General features: G+C 39.9%; 1 protein-coding gene across 1 annotated transcript in view; it reads left to right on the top strand.

Annotated features, from left to right (window-relative positions):
- The window catches only part of megf6b (multiple EGF-like-domains 6b), a 204,634-nt gene that overhangs the window by 40,949 nt on the left and 136,610 nt on the right, over nt 1-27,075 (top strand). The window contains exon 4 of the mRNA XM_039756130.1: nt 8,075-8,179. Coding sequence (XP_039612064.1) covers nt 8,075-8,179 — 105 coding nt within the window. The remainder of the gene's footprint in view (nt 1-8,074; nt 8,180-27,075) is intronic.

Here is a 27,075-nt window from a genome sequence, read left to right as displayed (position 1 = left end):
TGTTGTAGTAGCTCAGTACATACAGGGTGGTCCAGATCTAATTATGCAGATCCAGATCGTCTGGGTGACTTTGATTTATGCGAGGACGATTCCAGTTCGGCGCAAAGACGATTCTTCATGTCGTCAGTTCGCACACTTCTCGATGGTCTGGGATTTTTCAGGTGATTTTCTATGTAATAAACTAAATAAGTTCTAGCGTAATGAAAATTGCATAATTAAATCTGGATCATCCTGTATATGAGGGTTGTATGTGGTCAGTGCAGTGAAAAACGCAGTATGTACCTCACAGTACCTGGAGGTCCCCATCTGTGTGCAGTTTGCCCGTTCTCCTCCTGTCTGCATGGATTTTATTGGGGTACTGTGCTCTCCAACATCATCCCAATGGTTGGACAAGTACGAAAGCCTGTAGCCACTGCAGAAATATAGGACAAGTATCTGTCACTTGTGCTCTGTGCTAGTACACCACTTTTTACAAAACTAAGGAGAGGATTGCTGTTAACTTGGTCATCACTTTAAAATGTGGTATAAATTTAGGCAAACTGCATAGCACTATGCTTTCTGTGACCTTGCTGTTACTCTGAAATCTTCTTCCCAACACTGTGTTCTTTCACCCCTCCTGTTTTCTCTTCATACAAATGACTGTAGATCCACGGGCCAATCTGTAAAAATCCTAAAGTTTGCAGATGACACAGCTGTAGTGGGTCTCATTTTAAAAAATGGTGTGTCTTCCTATGAAAGAGAGGTGGTCCGTCTTGTAGAATGGTGTTCTTGTAACAACTTGGAGCTCAATGCTATTAAGACACTGGAAATGAGGGTTGACTTCCGCCGGCAAGTCACTAACTATCCACCTTTGCAAAAACTGTATAATAAAACACTAAGGTCTGTGTTTCCACTCCTTCAGAGCAATCTAAATGGTCAGTTTCACTTTGGTGTAATTGGTCAGTTTGGCTTTGGTGACCCAACGAAAGAGGAAGTGCGAGTGTGTGACACAAGAGAAAGAAGCACACGCTGAGAGAGTCGTCTTCAGTGACAGAAAGTATAAAACTGGACAGGAGATGAAAAAGGCACCTTGAAAATAATGACAGAGGCTGAGAAGCAGGCTTTACAGGAAACATGCTTGAGAGAAGAACGCATCGGTCAAGACATATTCAGACACACACGGATACTGAGGAAAGGCACTGAAGGTACATGTAGAACAAGAGATAGCAAATATTTTTTATTCTGTTACCTGTCTTTGACAGTTATTGTGACTAGTCAAACATATGTTAATAACATATCAGTTACAACCATTTCATTCAAATTGATTACAATGAAAGAAAAGGAAAAATATGAAACATAAAGGAAAAAACAAAAAAGAGAAAAGCATAAAAAGATTCACTATTCTAATGCATCTTTGAAATCAATGAAACTCCTATTACTTCTAGTCGGAGGTTACTTCAAGCTTGACAAATGCAGTTGCTGACCTTGTTGCGTAAGGATGTTAGATTACATGGCTAGAAATCGCATGGGATAACAAATTATCCAATTTCATGACGACTTTCCAGCAAAGATTCACTTTTCCACAGTATTGCAAGTTTGCTTGTTTATATGGTAGCCATAACATGCTACCTGACAGAGTGAGTGCTGTATGAATGCTTTGCAGGACAACAATTTCAGACACACTTTTTTTCTATTCTGTCAGAGTAGGTGAACCATTAGATATCAGACGGGTGAGCTCCACAACACTCTCGCTTTCCTTATTCCTCATTGCTGCATTTGAATGCAGCTGAGCACTCATTGGTTCTCAACTCTCACTCGCATAGAGTCCGCCCTTACAATTGATTTTGTTAGAGCAAAGCACAGACTGAGCAGACTGAGTCACTTCACGACTGCCAGTCACAGGAACAGAGATTATATGAATGAAGTCTGCGACTGAACATCGCAGAACAAGTCATGTAATGTGATTGGGCCATTATGTATTTTCAGAATACCACTAGTATTAAAGTTTGAAAATCTCATGTCATGTTGATGTGAGAAAAAAATGCAGCATCTTGCTTGATTAATCTAAAATGGCCAAATAGCACAGCACACATTTCCTAGTCAAACTTCTTGGTCTGCTCTCACATTCTCAATATCCTGTGAAAAAAAAACCAACTATAGATCTATCTCTCTTTAAATTCTGAAAAGAAGATATGAAGAAATGTTTCTTAGTAAAATTCTTCATCTCTTTTCATATTTGACTAGATTTATTGTGAGGAGTGTCAGGGGACTGCGCTAGAGTAAGAAGGTTTCAAGCTATAAAGTGACTGTTGGGAGTTTTTTTTGTTGCTGTTTTACAAAACACAAGATGAGATGATTTGAGATGCAGAAAGGCAAGTAAAAAGCTAACTGCCATCTCAAGCAGCACATAATCCTAAAATGCTTACATTAATTAATGTTAATGTTATTATTTATAAAAGTAAAAACAACCAATTATACAAGCAATAATTCTATAAATGGTTAAATAAGAGGCACTTTTATGGTGGAGGCTTTGCCCTATCTGTTGTCAGCCTTTCCTAACTGTCAGGATGGCTGACTAACAATATAAATGGCATTTATCTAAATAAAGTACATTTTTGCTGGGCATTTTTTCTGAACATGACAAGTGTGGTTAATCCTGTTTACAGGGTAGGGAGTTTGCATTTTCTCCTGATGTTAAAGGGAAGCACAGATGTCTGCTTGGAGAGTTCAGTGCCTTCAAATAAAGACCATGCTGACCTGTACTGTTGACTCCGTGTTCCAAAACCAAACTCGCATCTCTGCAGAGGCTAATGGTCACACTACACAATGCCATGGTACAAGATCAGCTCTTGTTGTTTTATGATATTTGTGACAGTCGCTAAATAGGAGAAATAATGATGGTTCAACCCTTGTTTCCTCAGTCTAGCCTCGATAGGCAATGAGTCCATTTTAAAAATGGCAGCTGGAAGAATAACTTGAAAAAAAATCTTTTGTGATGTTGAGAATAATTTGGGTTTATTTGGGAATGATAGCAGTGGAGCAGATTCCTGGCCTCCTTTGTGGGTAGATGCTGCTTAGCTGAACAACAACAAAATGTGTATTTCTATAGCATGTTTTTATACAAGGAATGTCTCTCAAAGTGCTTTACATAACATAAAAGAAGAGTTATAAGAGGAAAAAACAGCAAGTTAAACATTTTTAGTGTAAGAAGGAGACAAAACCAAGAAAAAGGTTTGGGGTATCCACTCTATATACTTGAGAAGTTTTTATCATAAATGAGAGCAGTTTTAACAGACTGAGTCAACAACTGAACTGAAACAATCTAAAATATGACGGATTTATATAGGGTAGCCAGGAAGGGGTTTGCTTTGAGGGTCAGAGCTGGAAGTGAGGTCAGGTGGGATTTCATTCTAAAGGTCTTCAGAGGAAGCAGAAAAAGTATTAGTGTGCATTTCCAACCCCTTGTCTGGTGTATCGATACATTTAGTTACAGTAAGTCCATTGACTGTCTCCTATACGCATGTGTGTGACAATAGTTATATATAAAACTTAATAAATAATATATAAAAAAGAATTTATAAGAATCAATATGCACATACGTAACACAGATGTACAAGTAGTAGAATCCTAATTTGAAGGTAAGTTTTTATTAAGCCCATTAAGTCCGATCCTATTGTCAGGTTGCCAGGGAGGACAGAAAAAACTCCAGGAGTGAAATGCTGGAGCGAAAAAAAAAAGGATTTCCAGACCAAAAGATCACCCAGCCCCCATATTCTACCTAACATAAAGGTGCTAAAGTCAGTCTTTATTATTTTTAATCTTCATATTAGACAATTCAATACAGCTGGTGTCATAGACAGTTAGAGTATCTACTTTCATTCCAACTCCTCATTCAGTTGTAGAACAGACCACTTGGCTCCTGAGCTTATTAAAATAAAAAAAAGGTATGTAGACACAAGGGAACAGAACAAGCTGACGCATAGCTCTTGTTAAGGGGCCAGCCACTTGGCTACTTGTTGGCAGTGAGACTGGAATGAGTATGTCTGGGCATCTCTGTGTCTAATGGAGAATAACAACCATAGCGAATGACCTTCAGGCAAGCTATCTGCTGTATGTTTGAGGGTATGTGATGGAAGTCATGTGTGCGAACGATGAGGGAGATTTCCAGTGAGGTGTCATACCAATGCATTTTGGTGACTCATTACTGTTAAAACATTAACAGTCTGGTACCTTTGGCTGAGTTAGTTGCAATTAGTTGTTCTTTTTCAGCATGCAAACAATTTTCAGAATTTCCATTTAGATTTTTATTTCTGTTCCAGTTCTCTTGAAGTGGCTACTTCTTTTTTTTCTGTGATCCAAGTTTCCTTCTTCTCATTGAACAGGGCTATAAATGAGCTCTAAATGTCAGAGCACGGAAGACATTCACATTGTGCATGAAAACCTCTCGAGTGTTCTGTCTCCACTTAAAGGTTTGAGAATTTCTCTCCCTCTCATCTCCGTAAATTATTTGCTGCTGTTTTTGGTATGTTTTGTAATCCCAGCAAACAACCATAATTCATATGTGGCTTCTGTCATAATCCAAACAAGAACTGTACACTAATAGCCTATTTATGTATTTTGTTTTATAACAAAGAACTGCTGAGGATTTTGGCAAAACTGCATCTTGTGGATGTAATAACATAATCCTTCTGAAAAAATCGTGAATATTTCTAAGAGTTCTGCAACTTTATGGTAACTCATGAATATGCGTGAATGGGGTGGAGCCTTCAACAAAAACTGGTTCATAAACAGATGCTAAGGAAATTAACAATATATCCTGTATGCTATTCCCTATAACTAGTGGCCTTTTATACTCTGAGGAGCATCACCTGCCATTTTCTCTCTGTCTTTATAATAATTTGCAACTGCCACATACACGCTGCTCGTGGTTTATCTCTCTTCATCCCTTACGTGCCTCGTCTCACTCTTTATATGTCCCTTATATTCTCTCCATGTGCACTATACTCACTCTGTCTCTCTTTTGTTATTCTCTGTACATACCACAGCCCGTGACCGTTCTCTTTCCCCCAATTCTTTCTAGGCCTCTACTCCAGCACAGCCTGGTGAAATAGTCATCAAAGCTGCTGCCTCACAGAGATGTTTGCTGGGTTGATTTGGTAATACTAAATTGGTCTGATATTAGTAGGGGTGAATGTTGTCAGTGCGATGAAACAGCGTTCTACCCACAGAAAGATCCTGCCTTTTGTCCAGCTGCTGTCAGGTTAGGCTCTGCTTCCTTACACATATATAACAATTTAAGTGGCCTCAGCAAATGAATAAGTGGACATCTTTGTTGCTGCTATTCACTTTTTGTCTTTGAACCTCCATATATGCTTTTTCTCTGTATATTTCCTCTCAGTGAATGTTGTTCCCTTCATCCATCTTCTTGCCTTGCTGTCTGTCTGCTTTTGCCCCTCCAGTGTCTGTGCTCCCAACTCTCACTGTAACCTGCCCTTGCGCTATGTCTCTGGAGGGAGACGCTCTGGCTGATAACGTTTCTGCAGTCTGATGTTTCCGGCAATTAAAATTCCTTCTTGTTAGGAAAAAAAATTACAGCAGACAGAGGACAGCCAGCTGAAATAAAGCATCGCTGAAAGACGTCCAGCTCCTGGACAGAAACCAGATGAATTAAGGCCCAGACACTGAAGGGCTAATTCACTTATGGGAGACATGGCTTGTGATGTTCTCAGCAGGCCCAAGACAATGAAAGAAGTTACAACCAGTTCTACGCAGGAACTATATAACATAGCTCCCTGTTGTTGTCCTCCCTGATAAGACGTTGTGGTTTGAGATGGTTATGGCTTCTACATACAGTGTCTGTGGGATTGTCTTTGGGATTGTGGATGATCAGGACGTGACTTGCCTTTTTCAGGAAACTGTTAGGATACCTATTTTAGAAAAAATCGTAATTTGTGTCATGCATGCAGTAGCTGCATTACTAGCAGAAGCAGAGAAATCTTGTGGCTGAATGTTAATATATAATAAAGTAAGCAGACATTGTAAAGAGGTTTAGTTGTTGTTCAACCAAACAATTGCATGGTCAATATGCCTGACCTAGGTGAGTTTGACCGTGGTTTGATTGTTGATTTTGAGATTTGGGGCTTCTACCATCAGAGAAACAGTCGGCCTGCTGAGATTTTCACACACTACAGTCTGTAGTGCTTATAAAAAGAATGGTGCAACCGGCAAAAAACATCCAGTGAGTGTCTGCTCACACCTCGTTAGTAACAGAGGTCTTGGGAGTTTGACCTGAACAAACTAACATAAGGACACAAATATTCCAACAACTGTTCTTTTTAACTTTTGTAACATTCCTGACCTTGAAGCAAATGGCCAGCTGCAACAGAAGACAATGCTAAGTTCCATTCCTACAGACTAAGAACAGGAAAAAGAGGCTACAATATGCCTGTGATTACCAATTCTCAACCAAGAAGATTGGAAAAATATGACCTGTTTCAAACAATCTCTAGTTCCATTGGGCTCTGCAGATGGAAGAGTCAGAATTCCGAACTTACAACATAAATCAATGAATAGAGGGTGGTAATGGTGATGTAAAATGTCTTTTCTTGTATGTATTAGACCTCGTAACAGCAACTGAGTGCCATTTGAATGCCCTGGTGTACCTAGGTATTGAAGTCCATGTTCATCCCTTTATTGCCACATTTTACCCTTCTTCAAAGAAATGCTTCCAGAAAGGTAACATGGCATATCACAAAAAAGAAATTATCTCAGGCCGGTTCCAGAAATGTGAAAGTGACTTCAATTAGCTTCAATGGCCTACACAGTCCTCAGATCTCATTCCAGTAAAATATCTTTGGGATGAGGTGGCATGGGAAGTTTGCTGTATTATTATTACTGTATGATTCCTGAGGGAGCATGGACCAAAATCCCCAAGAAGTGTTTACAGCACCATATTAAATCCATCTTGAAGAATTAAGACAGTTTTGAAGAAACATGGGTCCTATACACTTCATGATAGGTGTACCTAATAATGTGACCTCAGAGCTTATGTATTTGGCAGGTGGGAGAGCTTGATGCCCCATAGCCCTTTACTATAGAACTAAATTCTCAAATGAGGCATTTTAGTGCTATCGTTGGATAGTGTTAGCTCCTGTTATCTTAAAATTGAACTTTGTTTTTATGAAAATATTAGGGTTGTTACTGTGAGGAAATGAGCAGCAAGGGAGCAATCATGCTTAGTAAGCCAGTGAGAAGTCTTGGAGCTCTGACTTGTTTCCACTGCTTAGACCCTCCTGGCCCGACTTCCAGCCTGTTATACACATTAACACAGCTGTTTCTTTCTGTTCTGTTTTTTTTAAGTCCACTAAAAAGTGGCCAAACAGGAAAAGAAAGTTGGTACAGTTCTTACAAAACATCTTATTCTAGCCTGCATATTTGTCATGTCCTGTTGGTTTTCTGATTCATTCTGATTCATTTCAGAGAAACTGTACATCTGTACTTGAAAGATGGGAATAGTGGAGTCAAATTCAGAATATGAATTAACATTTTGTTGAAAAATGTCCTTAGGATAATGTGAGAAGCACCATTTCAGCTATTTATTAAAGCATGATCAAGCTTGTAAATCTGGGTTGTGAAATACAGAACACTGCATTTCCACTAAAATGTTAGAAATGGGCAGATTTGTTCACATAACTGGAAGGTAATCAGTTATTTTAGGGGAGTAATACATTCATATTGTTTTAATGAAAGAATTCCGAACAGGCTAAGCCTGGTGGGGAATCTGAAATGATTAATGCTTCATCCAGCTGGAAAGTTAGGCATATCATATAGCCACAAGAGACCTATCTGTTGCCTTTGCAGGATTTAGGTGTAGCATCCTGGGGGACCTCCTGTTCTTCTCAAATTATTAATTGAGTTCATTTCTCTTTGCTTTTTCTGCTTCCTGTTCAATTCTTTTTTTCCTAAGCTCTTCCTAGCCCTTTAGCCTATGAGATACTCATTTGTTTATAAATGCCTATGAGTTGGATTGTCTCTGTTGCATTGCCTCCAAGATCCCAGATTCCACTGATCAGATGTTCTTTTTTTCACTTTACAGCTGTCTGCAGTTATGGAGTTTGCTTCAATGGGGGGCACTGCTCTGTAGGAACATCTCAGTTATGCCAGTGCCCATCTGGTTTTAATGGACCCAGCTGTCAGTATGGTGAGTACCTGATCAACTTTATTCAAAACAACTATAAAGCAGCCATTGTACCAGAGCCAGTGCAGCCTTTTACCTTCTCATTGGTAAGTAAGGTCCTGCACTTGGTTTCCTGTAATGTGTTCCAGATATCTCGGCTTTGAGGTACAGGTTGCAAGTTTGAACCTCTTTCTTTGTTCCTTGGGCAAAGGGGGTTATGCAGCCTGCCTAAAAAGAGTGTATACGATGGATATGCCATGGAAGGCATGATATTAATGAACTAGTTGGTGATTTGCATCAGAACTCCCAGGCCCAACTTTTATTGATTTGACATCTTGTGTCAGGAGTTCCTCTGGATTCCATTCAGGTTGCATCAGATGCAATCAGGCTTAGCACCACATATTTCTGCACCTGTTCCAGCTGATTTCAGTGAGGAGATTTAGTCCAGAGATTCTGGGTGTTCAGGGTGATTATCTAAAGATGTTTAGTAAAGAAACCATAAAAACGACCTGGACCGTAAGAGTTCAAAGGTACTTGTTTTCAGATAACAGAGTAATACTCACGTATCATGGTGACAGGGAGTGCCGACATGTGGCATGTTTAATCTCAAGAATTTCACTGTACTCTGTACTCCTGACAATACTGACCCTGCCAACTTGAGTTCTCAGTGAATGGAAGGATTTTCTGAATCGACTGATTGGTGACTCTGCAAAGTTGGGCTTAGGAATCCAAGGCTTGATCCTCTCCTCCTATTTGCATGGTGATTAATGACAATTTGAAATCTAATCTTTACATTCTCTCTGGACTTCATAAATGTAACTGACCTCTTTGTATTTCCGTGGCAAGACAAATTCATATTTAACGCCCTGTGGGGGTAGGGTGTAGAGGTTACTCAGCTATTATTCTGGATTTGGAAATGTTTGGAAGCCAAAGCCTACTTGGACCTGTTTCAAAGGGAAGCTTCACTGTCAAGGCATGGCTGAGAAAATTTAATTCAGTTCAGTTTATTCATATACATTAGCCTCCCTGCTGAGCTGGCTCACAATGCTGCACACATTTTCATATACAATTTAGTTACAATAAAACATATGCAGTACAAACATAAATAGTTACACAAATATGGGTGTAGTCTTCAATATAGGAAAATAATGGCCCTATGTGTTTTAGCTGTTTTCATAACTTTTGGGCTCTTAAGGTTGTCTAAAGTGGGGAAAAAAATAAGATAATCAGTTTTTATTTTATAAAGTACAATGAACAGAATGTACCACCACAGGATGCTTTGGGATGTAAACAAGATTGCAATATAATATTAAACAATTAAGTGGAATAATATTAGATTCAAATATGCACATAACACATAAAATAAATGAACAATGATGTACGAACAGTGCAAAAGCTCCAGTTGGAAACAATTTGAAAAAAATGAACCTTTAAGTGACCAAGGCTGCACAGAAATGGCAAGTCAGTATTTAGTGGACTTAGGTGACTTGCTTATCCTCTTCTTCTTCTTTTGGCTGCTCCTGTGAGGGGTCGCCACAGCGGATCATCTTCTTCCATATCTTTCTGTCCTCTGCATCTTGTTCTGTTACACCCATCACCTGCATGTCCTCTCACCACATCCATAAATCTTCGCTTAGGCCTTCCTCATTTCCTCTTCCCTGGTAGCTCTATCCTTCGCATCCTTCTCCCAATATACCCAGCATCTCTCCTCTGCACATGTCCAAACCAAAGCAATCTCGCCTCCCTTACTTTGTCTCCCAACCGTCTAAATTGAGTTGACCCTCTAACGTACTCATTTCTAATACTATCCATCCTCATCACACCCAGTGCAAATCTTAGGATCTTTAACTCTGCCACCTCCAGCTCTGTCTCCTGCTTTCTGATCAGTGCCACCGTCTCCAACCCATGTAACATAGCTGGTCTCACTACCATCCTGTAGACCTTCCCTTTCACTCTTGCTGATACCCGTCTGTCACAAATTACTCCTGACACTCTTCTCCACCCATTCCACCCTGCCTGCACTCTCTTTTTCGCTTCTCTTCCACAATCCCCATTCCTCTGTACTGTTGATCCCAAGTATTTAAATTCATCCACCTTTGCCAACTCTACTACCTGCATCCTCACCATTCCACTGACCTCCCTCTCATTTACACACATGTATTCTGTCTTGTTACTACTGACCTTCATTCCTCTCCTCTCTAGAGCATATCTCCACCTCTCCAGGGTCTCCTCAACCTACTATCACTACACATCACAATGTCATCAGCAAACATCATAGTCCACGGGGACTCCTGTCTAATCTCGTCTGTCAACCTGTCTATCAACATTGCAAATAAGAAAGGGCTCCGAGCCAATCCCTGATGTAATCCCACCTCCATCTTGAATGCATCTGTCACTCCTACCGCAGATGTCACCACTGTCGCACTTCCCTTGTACATATCCTGTACAACTCTTACGTACTTCTCTGCCACTCCCGACTTCTTCATACAATACCACAACTCCTCTCGAGGCACCCTGACATATGCTTTCTCCTGGTCCACAAAGACGCAATGCAACTCCTTCTTGCCTTCTCTATACTTCTCCATTAACATCCTCAGAGCAAACAAAGCATCTGTGGTGCTCTTTCTTGGCATGAAACCATACTGCTGCTCACTAATCATCACCTCACTTCTTAACCTAGCTTCCACTACTCTTTTCCAAGACTTCATGCTGTGGCTCATCAGTTTTATTCCCCTGTAGTTACTGTAGTCCTGTACATCCCCATTATTCTTAAATATCGGCACCAGTACACTTCTTCACCACTTCTCAGGCATCCTCTCACTTTTCAAGATTCAATTAAACAATCTGGTTAAAAACTCCACTGCCATCTCTCCTAGACACGTCCATACTTCCATAGGTATGTCATCTGGACCAATGGCCTTTACCTTTTCATCTTCTTCATAGCTGTCCTTACTTCCTCCTTGCTAATCCGTTGCACTTCCTGATTCACTATCTCCACATCATGCAACCTGTTCTCTCTCTTGTTCTTTTCATTCATCAACCTCTCAAAGTACTCTTTCCATCTGCTCAACACACTCTCCTGGCTTGTGAGTACGCTTCCATTTTTATCCTTTAAAACCCTAACATGCTGCACATCTTTCCCAGCTTGGCCCCTCTGTCTGGCCAATCGGTACAGGTCTTTTTATCCCTTCTTAGTGTCCAGCCTCTCATACAACTCATCATATGCCTTTTCTTTAGCTTTGCCACCTTTCTCTTCACCTTGCACCTTATCTCCTTGTACTCTTATCTACTTTCTGCATCTCTCTGACTATCCCACTTCTTCTTAACCATCCTCTTCCTCTGTATACTCTCCTGAACTTCCCCATTCCACCACCAGTTTTCCTTTTTCTCCTTCCTCTGTCCAGATGTCACGCCAAGCACTCTTCTTGCTGTCACACTTACTTCTTCTGTTGTAGTTTCCCAAATGTCTGGTAACTCTCCACTACCACCCAGTGCCAGTCTCACCTTCTCCCTAAAGTCAACCATGCAGTCTTCCTTTTTCAAATTCCACCATTTGATCCCTGGCTCTGCACTCACTCTCTTCCTCTTCTTGATCTCCAATGTTATCCTACAGACCACCATCCTATGCTGCTTAATTACAATTTCCCCTGCCACCACTTTGCAGTCTTCAATCTCCTTCAGGTTGACTGTTCTGCATAGGATGTAGTCTACCTGTGTGCATATTCCTCCACTCTTGTATGTAGCTCTACGTTTCTACCTCTACTTAAAATATGCATTCACCACAGCCATGTTCATCCTTTTGGCAAAATACACTATCATCTGACCTTCTTCATTCCTCTCCTTGACACCATACCTACCTATCACCAACATGTCCATTGAAATCTGCTCCAATCACCACTTTCTGTCCCTTGGGTACACTGTTCATTGCTTCATCCAACTCACTCCAAAAATCTTTTCTCCTCCATCGCACACTGAACGCAGGGCATATGCACTAACATCATTCATCATCACACCTCCATTTTCCAGCTGCATAACCATTTCTATGTCTGACACTCTTTTCACCTTCAAAACACTCTTGACATACTTATATTCCTTCAGAATAACCCCTACCCCATTTCTCCTCCCATCCACACCAGGACAGAACAATTTGAATCCACCTCCGATCAACCTGGCCTTACTCTCCTTCCTTTTAGTCTCTTGCATGCACAATATATCAACCTTCCTTCTCTCCATCATATCTGCTAACTCTCTCCCCTTACCAGTCATACTGCCTACATTCAAAGTTCCTACCCTCAGTTCCACTCTCTTTACTTTCCTCCTCTCCTCCTGCCTCCAGACATGTCACTGCCCTCTTCTTTTCCTTCTTCGGGTAACAGTAGCCCAATTTCCACCAGCACCCTGTTGGCTAACAGTACTGGTGGCAGTTGTTGTTAACCTGGGGCTCAACCGATCCAGTATGGAAATTTTATCCGGGCTTGGGACCGGCACGAAGAAACACACTGGTTTGTGCATCCCCTGTGGCTGGGTTTGCTTTGTCTCCCATATGGAAATATGAAAAAAGAGGAAGATGTGTTTATCATTATATCACTTTATTTGTCTTATTATTTATTTATATGTTTTATTTATTAATTTGTCTTTATTTGACTTGCTGTGTTGGCCTCCCATACTTGTGCTGTGCTTCATGCATCTTAGTGTATGGTAGTGTGAGAAGGACGGAGACATGTGCCGCTCACTACTTTCCCTTTCTGTGTAGATATCTCCTGGCTAACTGTGACTTTGGTGAAAAAGCACTTTCTTGTAACTCATGGGACTTTTATAAGCTGTTATGCTGACCCTGAGTCCCCCTCAGAGTAACATTTCTGTACACAAGTACAAAATGCTTGAAGCTGTTGCATTTGTTTTGAATTTGAAACTACACAGCTACATCCTACACATTAATCAGGACTGGCAATGTAGGGGGTAACCATTGGAAAATTAATTTTATATGATTTTCCGTTATACTAATGGAGCCTAGGAATATATCCCTCATATAAGCCAAGCATTTGTGATTATGGTGGATTAATCAGAACGTGTGATACTGGCTAATACTAATGACATTATCTCCTAATAAGTCTTCCAAAATGATAAAATGGGATGGAAGTGATTTTTGAGCTCCAGGTGTTATGTTGCCCTCTCCTGAAGTCCTAATACAAAAAATGTGACTTGGTCTGGATGAGTGTTTCCCTATTGTCATCTCCTGTTAACCTTTCAATTACAACAAATGACATCAGGCAGCCTCTGATGGTTTTGTTCAATATGGGATGTTAAATATTGGATGTTAAAATCCAAGAAATTTCATAAACATGTACTGTAAAGAGTCAGAAAGGTGCAAAGGTGTCCACATAATTCTGAACCTAATATCAAATTACAGTGGCACAAAATTTGCACGTTTAATTTTCAGTGTGTTTTCGTGGATTATACTGATCACTTTAAGGCTCTGCTAGTTATTTCATTTTTTTCTGTTAAGTGCTAGTTGATGCTTAAATGTTGAGAGGGTGGTTTCAAATGTTCAGCATGCGTTCTCCTATTTTTACTTTACCAACCCTGTCTATAGGGGTGGAGCGAAAGCTTTAGATTCATCGAAAATTTCAATCCAAAGTTTTAAACGGATCTTGATGTTTTAGGGTCCCCTGATACCAAAAACATCGATATCTCGATAATGGGTGTGTGTCTGTGTGTTTGTCTGTGTCTCACAGTTTCCTGAGGAAGTTCTAGAGCTAAAATGACTGTATGGAAAAATAGCAAACTCCAAACTTAACCCTGTTATGAGATGATGATGTGATGATTAATTTTTTAGCTAAATCATGCAAGAGAAAGATGCACTCTAGAGGAACCCTCAAATATCGTAATTCTGAAATTAATTATGAATTCTTCTCATCAATTGCTATCGAAATGACCTATTTTATCATAAGAAAGACCAGCATCACAGTGGTAAATAATTACTGAAATGTTATAGAATAGTTTGGGTAACTTGGTTCCTAGGGCGCAAAGCCTACTGATGCTTACATCCGAAACTTTGATTAGAATACCCTTCTCTTTTTTGCATTCTCTCTCTTTCATTCTATCACATTGCAGGCACGACAGGGGCAGCTTGTGGGATGCTTGGAGATTCTGACAGTTTCTCTTTTTAAGTTTTTTGGATTCATTTCAATTTGTTAAAAAGGGAATAAAGTAAAATTGAATTTGAACTGTGGTTTGTAGAAATGTTATAAAATGAGATTAAGACCTATTTACACAAAACAGAGTACAACAGTTTTTGGTTTACACACAAACACACATTTGTTCATCTCCTATTGCAGCAAATGCTAAGAAGTGACCTATGAAGAGACATGCAACCTTAACAAATATTTATCACTGTCTCTAAGGGTAATCCACAGCTAGAAATGATACATAGTCCCGAAAGGCAAGATTTGCTTATTTAATATGGGAACTAAAACACACAATCATATTAAAAGTAAATACTGTAATCAAAAGTTCGGGAATAGTAAATAAAGGGAATCACTTGCCAAACCACAAAACTTTAAATCAAATTTGTGAAACCGAACAACCTTTGTTACATCACTGCACAAACACCAATGCGTTTTTATTAAGTAAGAATCAAGTCAGAGGTTTGAATGCAGTCTTATTAAATGTAACTTCGCATTACTCAATAAAAGAAAATTAAAGTCCATCCATCCATTATCCAACCCACTATATCCTAACTACAGGGGGTGTCTGCTGGAGCCAATCCCAGTCAACACAGGGCGCAAGGCAGGAAACAAACCCCAGGCAGGGCGACAGCCCGCCACAGGGCACACACACAAACACACCCACCAAACACACGTCAGGGACAATTTAGGATCACCAATGCACCTAACCTGCATGTCTTTGGACTGTGGGAGGAAACCGTAGCACCCGGAGGAAACCCACGCTGACACGGGGAGAACATGACAACTCCACGCAGGGAGGACCCGGGAAGTGAACTGTTAAAGTTCTTAACACAAAGGTCTTAACACAAAAACAATTTACAGGCTCCTGGATGCTTAGTCTGAGAATTCTGCTTGGAGAAAAGAGAAAGTGAAAACTGTGAGACTACAAATGCTTTGGTTTTAAAAATGATGTTTTAAAATAAAAATTAAGTTTTTAAAGAGTGAAAGGGAGATCCAACTGACCCGTATGCAGATAAACCACTGTTGCCGCAAGCCAAGCCATCAATGGTTATAATTGTTAAAGCAGCAAGATATCACTGGCACAGACATCTTCCATACAGCATACATGTATGAAGATAAACATTGCCTTTTGAACTCAGTCATGTGTCCTGAATCCTAGAATCCTAGAATGTTTATTTTCGTAGTGTGCCCATACTATACGCTCTAGTATCTCACTCTCAAGGTTTGTCTCGACCTTGTTTGCTCGCTGCCTGACTATAATCTCATCGTTGCCTCCGTGCCTCTGTTATGACAGGAAGTCTTCCTGTATTTAGATGTTCTTATAATAAGTCATCAAAATGTGTGAAATGAGGAGGACCAACAAGGAAGGGTTCAACAACCTGAGTTACCTGGGGCCTCGTATAACACCATGCATAGAACTCGCACTATAACATGGCGTAAACACAAAAGCGGGAATGTCTGTACACACAGAAAACTCCAGATGCATAAATCTGTGCGTACGCAAACTTCTACGTTCTCCCGCTATATAAATCCCGGTCAGCGGGAAAAGTAACGCATGTGCATGTGCCTGCTGTCCTACCCTAAATCCTCCCAAAGTTACGCTTCTTTGAATATGCAAATCAATATAAATAGCCCTTAAGCTCAGCCTTATATTAAAAGACAATAGGAAAAGCACGGGGGAAAATAGAAGAATTTCAGTGAATACCAAGTGGAGGCAAGGAAAAACGTACTGTTTGTTGGTTTAAAAAGTGGTATAAACAACAAAAGGAAGTTGATCGAGTGACAGAATGTTGGAGAAACTCAAAAGCTCAAGTTCAACAAGTTGCACAGTGCCCGAAATAAAAAAGAAGTTGTCACATATCAAAGTCGGGGTGAAAAAGTGAGTCGTAGCCCACTGTCTGAGTGTCATATGAAAGCTTATTAGGGTACAGACAAAAAAAATAGGCACACAGTGGGGAAAAAAAACACGAAATGTCAACTTTAATCTTGAAATTTCCACTTTAATCACGTAGTTTATTTTGTCATTAAAGTAGAACATCATAAACTTCATCTTAAAATCGTTTAATATACTAGTTTCTCAAATCCCATCGTAACTACAGTAGCACGTTAAATAGTTTGTTTTGTATTTGATATTCTATGTGCTCGATGTGTGTAAATCACTATGTGCTTCCAGGCTTTCTCTTCCTCTGACAGGACACAGAATTCATTACATTCGTGATATTACAGCTCTCTGAATAGTTAAAATACTGAGATGTATACGTGATATAATTTTCATGATGATAGGAGTTAAAGCATGTTATTAAACATGGGAACACAGTGGCACAGTGATTGTTCATGTCTCATGCAAAATGCTTGCTGCACCATGCGCGACCTTTGATGAAATACTTTATTGTAGCAGGACTGTCTCTTTCAAAACGTACTAACCCCTAATTCCTGTCCTTACTTTTCTTTCTCTAAATACCAAATCGCCATAGAATCAGCTCTGTAATAGACATTAAGCCACCTGTAAGCTTAGAACGCCGATTCTTCAAAACTTTTAAGGAATATTGAAATATCTTCATAGTACATGTTTAATTATTCTCTCCATCTATCCCTCCAGTGTCCAGCACAAGCAGGAATACAGCGCGCGGCAGGAACAATCCGTGAACGGAGCTCAAGCTCCTAGCTTGCGCTGCGGCACCGTCCTCACATGTTTAATTATTAACAATATAGATTATTTAAATTAAGTTAAAGTTTTATCTGTATAATATAATAAACATATTTTGCTGCATTTCATCTTAAAAATTATATCGTCATCATATGTACAGTAAATACGTGCTTTATAAAGTGGCTCAGGTTGTGCAATATTATAACTGTAGTGCAAGTTTACAGTGAGGTGATTGTACTAATAAGTACAAACAGTTCTACAAGGAGTACTTGATGGACTGACTAAGTCTGTTTACAGTTCTTGGGATAAAACTGTTTCTGCACCGCGAGGTCTGACATTGATTCCCCACTCAGATACAGTGATATAAATACTCTGAGTGGTGCAGTGAGAGTAATATAGAAAAAGATGATCCACTGTGGCAACCCCTACCGAGAGCAGCTGAAAGAAAAAGACGAAGGTGCAGTGAGAGTAACAACGCTAAAGCAGCTATTGTATTTAGAATAGTTTGACCATTCCATGGACCATTACATTGTTACTGGTTGATTACAATCAGATGCATTAAACTAATAAACAATATGCGGTTAATTTCAGTGTATGTATAAAGCCACGTCAGGGGTGTGGATCTGAAAAAGAAAGGGTAACCAAACAGGAACAGTAGCACTGCTTTGATGATGCATGCCGCCAGTCTGCAAAACTGTGCAGAGAACTTGTGTAGGCCAGGGTATGAGGTGCCGTGGAAATGTGCATGGCTATACGGCAAGTTTAGGTTTTATACATTGCGATTTGAGCGTGGAAACGTTCATATGGAACATTTGTGTGTATGCACCGTTTATACATGAGCCCCTGGTCTCTCAGGGGTCACTTTGCATTATCCATACTATAAGTCGAAATGGTACAACTGAAACAAGTTCATAGTTATAAATAGCAATTTGACAACGAAGCTATACTGAAATCTTATTTTTTCTGTGAAGCACGTTGTTATTGGGCTAAGCATTTAAATAGTTTTTATTTACATCCTATTGTGGAGGACCTTGTATTAAAACTTGCTAAATTCTGCTGCTTTTCTCCCATTAAATTACTTGAAACTGATATCCCTGTGCACATTCCCTGTCTCCACTGTTTAAGTTTTATTTGTTATGTTCTGTATGTGGTGTCTGTGGTGGGTTGGCACCCTGCCCGGGATTGGTTCCTGCCTTGTGCCCTGTGTTGGCTGGGATTGGCTCCAGCAGACCCCCGTGACCCTGCGTTCGGATTCAGTGGGTTGGACAATGGATGGATGGATGGATGGATGGATGTGGTGTTGGTCAGGGTGATATGGAAATGGGCAGCCATCTTTTTTTCTGTTAAATCTGGCATTTTCACAAAAATAATTAGTTATGGAATTTAAGCATGACAGGGCCTTTTTAGATACGTGCAGTTCTACATAAAATGTTATAAACATCGTGCGATTTGAGTAGTGAGAAAAGCGCTATATAAATGTAAAGAATTATTATTATCTTTCCAGTTAAGATAAATAACCTCTCTGTTTTCTGTGATCTCCGTTTATCTATAGGTGAGTAAATGAAAGGGACTGGAAGCTGCACTGTTGACCTGACCCATTGTTGGACAACAGCCAGAGCTGCTTCACTAACTTCATATGTGGTCTGAATTACCAGAAATGATTTATCAGATTCTGAATTCAACGCAGACATATGGAAAGATACTTCTGTAATATTAAAAGTTCCCTGTGGCTGCCACGCTGAGGCTTTACGCAGGAGCAGAGGGCACCTGCGTATCGTTGTGGAGCAGGAGTGTGGGTGGCTATTGTGTGATTCTTTCCATTTCACTTGTCTTCTCTTTGGGGGTCCAGACTGATTGACCTCTGGCGCCTAGTAAAGTCGCACACAGATATCCCAGGCTGAATGCTTTGTATGCCTCTTGTGGGGTCGTGATAATTATGATGACTGAGCAGCGTCTACTGCTGCTCTCGGCTCAGCTCTTGCAGTGTATTGTGGGATCTTGCTAAACAGAGCCATTATTCCTCCACGGCAGGAGGCCTTACTGAGTGTACTGCCTGTCTCCAGGGAGCTCTTAGGAGAATAAAACGATGGACACAGAGCACTGTGTTTTTCTGTGTTTGTTGAAGTTCTTATCCTCCCAGTATGCACTTGCATTTATTGGCTTGTAAGAATGCTTAAGAGTGACAGCCAACACATTTTGGAAGAGTATGACATCAGAAATAATCACTTTACCAAAATGAGTCAGTACGCTGGCCTTTAACGTGCTATTGTGATTGCCCAGTGGTTTGACTAGTATGAGTTTATATTGTAACTGATGGATGGTTCACCAGAAGGATCTAGTATTAATAAGACCAGACATGGTCTTTCTCATCTTCAAGTGTTCAGTGTGTAAATTCATTAAGTAACTTTAACTATGGACCTCAGCCTTCAGTACTACTTCCTTTACAAAGTGCCATAACCTTTTTTGTAACTCACTATTGTCCATCTATTACTGTGGTGAAGTTTAGTGTGTGAAATACTCCATGATAAACGAGGAGCCCCATTGGCTGAACACTGAAAACTAATTCTGCTATGGGAGAGCAAATTAATCAAAGAAGTCAATCATTCAAAGCTTTTTTTGTCATATTTTCAGAGCACAATGTACAATTATATTGAAATTCTTATTTGACTGTCTACCTCGCAGAATATAATCCTTGACTAACAATTAAGAGGACAATAATTCAACTATACAGAAAATACTACAAAATACAAAATGCTTTGTAATAGCTAAAAATGTACAGCCTGGAGTAGTGAAAAATGATGTAGAATAAAGTGACAAGTATTAAATGGGGGAAGTTGTAATCACTGTAGCAGGTTAGGAATTGAACAGTAAAGTGACATTTTGGAGATTCAGTAATAACAATAAAGTACAGTGCAGATAAGCTAAAATGGTGCATACAGTAAATCGCTCACAGATAACTGACAGTTCTTGAACTTGGCAGTACAGTAAATGACATTTGCAAGATAATGTAGTGCAAAGCACAGGATGTAAATCATAGGTTAAGCAATAAATAATAGATTCTGACAATATGACAGCACAAACTAATGTGACATGAATGCACAGATCACTGCAGTGTATGATAATTGGTACAGCAGAAGACAATGTACAGTAGAATTTGTAAGTGTACTTTGTTGGCTAATTTTGTCAATAGTGCCACTCAATGCTTGCTCAAAAGTCTTATGGCTGGGGAATAAAATATGCCTCTGAACCCTGTTGTGCATAACATAAGGAAACAAATTGCAATTTACACAGATACTCAGTTGGAAAATAAAAACTACGCCAGCATCACATGGAAAAGCCACTTTTCGTGACATATACACACACATGCAGCACCACTCTTACTGTTTCCCTCTGAATGAAAACTCCTTTTGATGGACTCTACAATCACTAGTCAGCCAAGCATACGTCTGCTGACTGCTGGGAATTGAAGTCCTCTCACTAGTACTGCCACAAGTTCATTCCAGTAACTGTCCTTTTTATTGAACAACAGCAACACTGCACTCCAAGAGCCCAAAGAAGCCTTTCCATTTTTATGGCTCACAGGAATCAAATCCAAAACGGATATGAACTGGAAACAAGATGTGGCTGGCATACTCTGTTCTGAACCTGAACATTGTCAGAATCACGTTATCTGCACTTAACACTACATTCTTCGTTGTCACTGAGTGGATGCCTCATACAGGCAAACAGTAACACTTCCAATTCTGCTTCCAGTTCGGCTTCCAAGTTGTCTGCCTACTAGGAAAGTCTCCACCTTGTTTCTCGATTCCTCCTGGTGTAAAGGAAGAGGTCTCCTTTCAAGCCAACAGGCTGCTGCCAGTCAGACCTTCAGCACCCACCCAACTTGCTGACACAATCTCATCTCACCCCATCCAGCCTATGAAGCACTAGACAGCTCCTTGCACTGTTTCTCACAAACCAAGCAAAGGGCACAACCATACTTACATTTTTTCAGCCACACTACTTTCTGTGTAAGCTGCTATTGACCCTTTCATCAATGGTCTGTTTCCAACCAGAGCTTAGATCTACTTTCGATGGGAGCTTATTCTTAGTGCATCCATGATATTCCTGTAATTTCAATAATTAGCCCATTTTATTACTGCAAACCATTGAAGCAAAGGTGAGCCATGGGTGTCCTCCACCACACCAGTGCATTAAACCAAAAGAACATCCTCTCACTCAGTAAGCAATGGATTCTGTCCATTCCTCTGTTTTGACTGATATTGTCTATGCCGGAATTCAATAGACAGGAACCGAGTGAACTTAGCATGTGTGACAAATAGGGGGCGCTGTCGTCCCCTTGAACCCTTGGATCAGATTTCAGACACCAGATAAAAGTCCAATAATTGGTTTTATTAACACAATAATGTGCACAAAGCACCCTCCACTTTCACTATACTCATAAACAATACACTCAATTATCAATCCTCCTCTCCCAGACGCGTTGTTCCCTTCCTCTCAACTCCGCTTGTCTGTCTGGGATTTCCCCATAGTCATTTATAGTCCATGACCCGGAAGTGCTTCTGAGCCCTCAGTCCACATGGTTATCCAGCACTTTCAGGTCAGGTAAAAACTCCTTTTCTTCAAACCTAAAGCACGTCATTTCCTCTGTCCATGTGACTGGGACATTACTTCCAGGCTGTAGGGAAAATACAAGTCTCTGAGCCTCCCTGCAGTGTCCCCTGGCGGCCCCGACGTTATCCAGCAAGGCTGTACAGGAAAACTCCAATGTCCATGATGCCCTGCTGGAATTCGGGGCACCTCCTTGCTGTAGGAAGGGCTCCATCTGGCAGCCTGGGGTTATTGGCCGGGTTGAGCTTCCGGCCATTTATCACACATGCTATGCTTTCATCTTGTTATAAATCAAGTATTTAGCCTGTTTTTTGGCTCAAACAAAATAAAACTAATATTAGTAAACTTTAACATACGGGCATCTATGCCTAAACATCTCCTGCTTCTCGGCCATAAATGGTAGCATCTCTCTGCCTACAATATCGAAGATTTCTTGAGTGATTCTGTCTTGATTATTATACTTTGACCATCAAGCCTGAACAAAACCTCTAGCTAACAATGTTTCCATTTGGGCAAAGTCTACTTTATTTATTTAAAGAACAAAATGCAATAACAAAACATAATCCAGTAAAAAAAGAACATTGCAAGCTCCATAATATAAATACTGTATGAATTTTCTGTACGTATATTTGAGAGTGATAAACAGAGGCACCTTTCGCAGGCTCGCCTCTTATAGCAGCACGTACAGTCATGAATCTGCTGGATGTTCATCCATTTTTTCTCTTTCATGCCTACTCCTCAGTGTTTGTCTCTCTGCAGTTTGTTCTCTTTCTGTCCTACAGCTACTGTATATCACCTTTTGCTGCATTCATATGCTCTTGTACAGACGGTAAATCTGAATTTCTGAGTTGGAAATTCCATGTGAATGCTCTACAAACTTGGCACCAGAAGATGGACAATTTAATCTAAAGGCAAAGCTACCTGAATTGTCCTGAGCTTTCACCTCAGTCAATTGCATAAAATAAAACATGTAATCTGATTAGCCAGAAATGCAATTTTTGGTTAAATTGCATTGAAAGCGAAGTGATACACATTTAATATCTATTTTTATTTTTTTTTCCCCTATGAAAAAAATGTAGTTTATCTTTAATTACTTTGCTAAGTAACAAATAACAGCAACCTCACATTTTTCTGAATAGACTGACTGGAAACCCACATGACTGAAGTAGGGAGCTGAAACATCACAACTCGGAGCTCTGAATGGTCTGACAGCACATGAACACAGTATTTCTCTGTGTGTCTCCCTGTAGCCAATCACACTGCACCTTTCTCTCTCATTCTGAATGCAGTTTCCCCCCTGGTCTCCAACTTTGCTGCGTTTGGTTCTCCTTTTGGCACATAGGCTGCTCAAATTGTCTCCTATTCTATACTTAAGGATTACTTTCCGTCAGTTTTATTAAAAATCAAATTTTACAGAATTTGTTATGAAGATAATACTTAAAGTTTCTTTTCCTTAAGATTACACTTTTATAGCCCTATTTAAAGCCTCTAAATAGTGAATGTTTCCATTATGTTTTACAGCTTTCATTTCTATGACTCTGCTGGCAAGAATGCTAGCTTCCACGCTTTAAGGAAATTCATAGATCCTTTTGGCTCAGATTTTGGGGGGGTGGGAGGAATGTTGTGATCAACAGTGGAGGGGGCTGATGCTAAATGCTATTTTTGTTTCTAAAGTACCTATGAGGGATTGGGGGTTATATTTTTACTGAAACAATTCTCATTGGAAAAAAAGGATTTCTTAGTTCCTTTCTTTAGCTTTTGTGTTCCTTGCAGTGGACCTTGAAGCATATAGCTACAGAGAATTCAGAGAGGTCAGCAAGTCTCCAGCAGGTCACTTCTGGACCTCTCCGTCTGCTTCAAGTGGGTGAATAGCAGAGATGAGGGGTATATTCACCTCTGACCCTTGCATTACTGACATACCTCGGATTTTACAACTGGACAGATTAAGCTCACTGGGGTGCTAGGGAATGTATTAAAGGTCCTGTTATATCCATATCTTATTCAGGACCACCCTGGAAGATTAACAACACAAAGAATATTTTATGATCCTGCCATATTGCTAATTGCAGAAAGTTCATTGTGAAAGCCTTCTGTGTTATTAGGCCTATGGTGTTTATGTACAGAAGTAAGAACCTGACATCAGAAGAATTGCATATTTTTGGTTATTCAGTTGCTTAATTTAACTTCGCTTTACAGAAGTGTGTTGGTTAATGTTGCTTCCCCACAGCTCCCGAAACCTAGGTGTAATACTCAATGTGGTCCCTCTGCATGTTCTCTGTGGTTACATAATTTTCTTCACTTAGTTTGATCTTAGTTAAGTCTTAAACCAGAATAACATTACACAATCTCTAGTCGTAGGAGAATGACTGAGTTGCTGATTTCATCACCTGAAGATGTCGATTACATGACTAGATATCTCAAAGGATGACAAATTTGACGAGTACTTTTAAGCTCAGTGTCAAATTTTCAAAATATCGCAGGCTTATCTCTTTTTCTGACAGCCAATAATGTCCTGCCTAACAGAGACAGTGTTGTATGAACTTTTCCCCAAGTACAGCGGATTTAGTCATAATCCCTATCTTTTTTTTTTCATTCTGTCATGGTTTGTAACATATAAGCCATCAGACTGATTAGCCTGTCTTCAGTTTGCAAGGTCCAAAACACCCGGAGTCCTTATTCCTCATTGCTACATAATATGCATTGTACTTTTGGGTGAGCACTCATTGGTTGTCAGCTTCCTCTTACACAGAGCCCACCTCACAACTACAACACACAGTGTGCTCTGTGATGACCCATCATGCTGTGAATGGTCAGTTCCTGACTTGTACCCAGTACTGCCAAAGGCAGACCTCTGTTCACTGACACCTTTTATATGAAAATGTGGGATTAGAATACAAAAGAAAAAAAAAAAAAGTGATTTAGTCTTCATAATTTTAAAATGTGGCAAGATCATATAAATATTTCTTTTTAATCTTCATTTGCTTATACTGTTGAGAGCTGTGATGTTGCCATTTTGAACAGATCAGGCCATCTGATTTCCGGTAGTTGTCTGCAGGTTCTTCTCACGACTGTCCAGACCTCCAAGGCAACCTGATTAATATAATCACTCTAGCATGTGTGGTGTCTTCCAGTGTGCCTTGACTGGTCCGTCACCTGTGAGAGATGCCAGTCATTCCATGCTCAGACCATCTCAACTGATTTCTTTTGATCAATAAATGAAGGATCCATTGAAGAAGGTTTACTTCTCAAACTCAGATATACAGTATGTGAGAAAATGATTTTGACCACTTGAATATGCAATTTAATTCTTTCATAATATGACATATTAGTCACTAATATGACTGACTATTAGTGAGGATAAACGTAACTAAATTATTATTGAATTGCGTAACATCACATTCTCGAATTCACTCAATCCAATTCAGTGTCCCAAAGCCAAAGCATGTCATCGCTGCACTGGGTGCAAAGCATGTTAACAGTCCTGGGTAGAACATCAGGCTATCGCAGTTCTCACTCATGATTATGCAGTCACCAGTGGTGGACCTACATTTTTGGGGCTATGAAGCTTGAAGCTTGAGTTGTTATGGGGCCCCCTCACAACTAGCAATCAATGATAGATCACTACAATTTTTTTAAAGCTGATGCACTACATTTCAGATTTTGAGTAAAATTACTGTGCTGGGTCAAAATTACTAGTATGAATACAATTTTCATGTGCTTTATAGTTTTCAAGTTATGGGGGTTGAAACAAAGTCAATTCTGGGGCCCTGAAGTTTAAGCTTCATAAGGTTCATAGAAGATCTGCACCTGGCAATCACACACCTGCACTGGGCTCAGTTTGTAACCACGTATTAACCTCAACTGGGATGGGGACAAAAACCCGAGTATCTAAAGAGAAACCCTTGCAGACTTTAGGAGAACATGCAGATTCCACAAGGACAATGACCAGGCGTGTGATTCAAACTGAGGATGTTGGATCTGTGAGGTGTCACACTGTTAGTTTGATTTTGTCTTCTAAATTGCTTCACTGTGAGTAAACGAGGGGCGGGGGTTCTCATGTCTGGTTATGGGTTGATGTCCAGTGCCATTTATGGTTTTAACACACAGGACCATTTCATGGTAAAATGAAAACAGCCTAAATGTTAGCTGGCAATCTCGTGCAAATTTTGAAAAGGACTTGAATGGAATACATGTATTTTACTAATAAAAAACATAGGCTAAACATGAATTTATGGAGAGAATTGTTCAAACATCTGGGGTACTTCTCTTAAAAATGGGGCAAATAGGGTGGTGAGTGAAAGTGGCAAGTCACATACAGTTTCACAAAATGGACACTAAAGTTTGTTTTGCGGGTCATTTTGCAATTTCAAAATACGAAACTCAATAACAATATGGGGGGGGGGGGTTTAAAGAATTTTTAATTTGAAAACAAGGAATACTGCTCCCTATTGCTTGATTCATACTTTTGTCTTTATTTGTGTGTTCTTTTCTGCATCTCCGCAATGCATGTAGTGTGTACAACAGTGGAAAAATCAATTCTGCTTATGCCTCTCATTCACATCACTGTGAAGGAGTGCAGTGCATTTTGTTGTTAAAATGTGACTTACTGCTGATATTCCACATTACGACAAAGTGAAACACACCATTGTGTACAATCCTGGGTTTTCTCCAAAGGAAAATCTCACTATATGGAAAGAGGCTGCCATCTTGACGTTATTTAGCAACCGCCTTATCCTAGCTGAGGATATTCTCGTTTTCTGTCTTTTTTTCACTACACATCTTTACTTATATCTTAAATGACAAGCAGACACATGTGGAATTAATGCATGGAAATGCTTCCAGACTGGATTTGTCGTCTCGTGTTAGTAGCACAAACTTCACTGGAAGAGAAACTATTATTACAGAAATGTTTTATGAATCACAACACAGATTTTCTCTATAAATTCAATTTCATGTGAATCATTTCACTCATCACTAGATGTACCAAGAACTCCCATAGAGGCTGGTGGAGTCTCAGTTGGATTCTAGGTGCAGGACTTTGTGCACCACTATCTGAAGACATTGAGAAACGAGACTAATCTACTCAGATGACAGAATGCTGGGGTTGAACTTGTCCAGAATTTTGTAGGAAGACAGCTGCACAACCACATTTGATCCTTGAACCACTTTAACAGATGTCGATAGCCTTGTTCTGCAAAAACACTTTCAGAGTGAGTGGACTTACTGATGTGTTCCAAAAGTGGTAGGCAAATATGGTCATAATATGTGACAGAAGAGTGACACTTGTTCATATTTTTATACTTTTCCTTCAGCTGACATCCTAGTATTGATGTGATGAGGGATTTCATGAAATGTTCACAATCCCAGAGAGAACTTTGAGACATTTTTTACAATATGGCATTTGTTTACTGCCTTAGTAATGTGTTATCAGTAATAGTTTAAACAAAAGATGCCAGTCTCTCAGGAGAACGTGA

The sequence above is a fragment of the Polypterus senegalus genome, chromosome 6 (genome assembly GCF_016835505.1).
Source record: "Polypterus senegalus isolate Bchr_013 chromosome 6, ASM1683550v1, whole genome shotgun sequence".
Classification (NCBI taxonomy): domain Eukaryota; kingdom Metazoa; phylum Chordata; class Cladistia; order Polypteriformes; family Polypteridae; genus Polypterus; species Polypterus senegalus.
The sequence above is the reverse complement of the archived record's forward strand: the minus strand, read 5'-3'. Positions and strand labels throughout refer to the sequence as shown.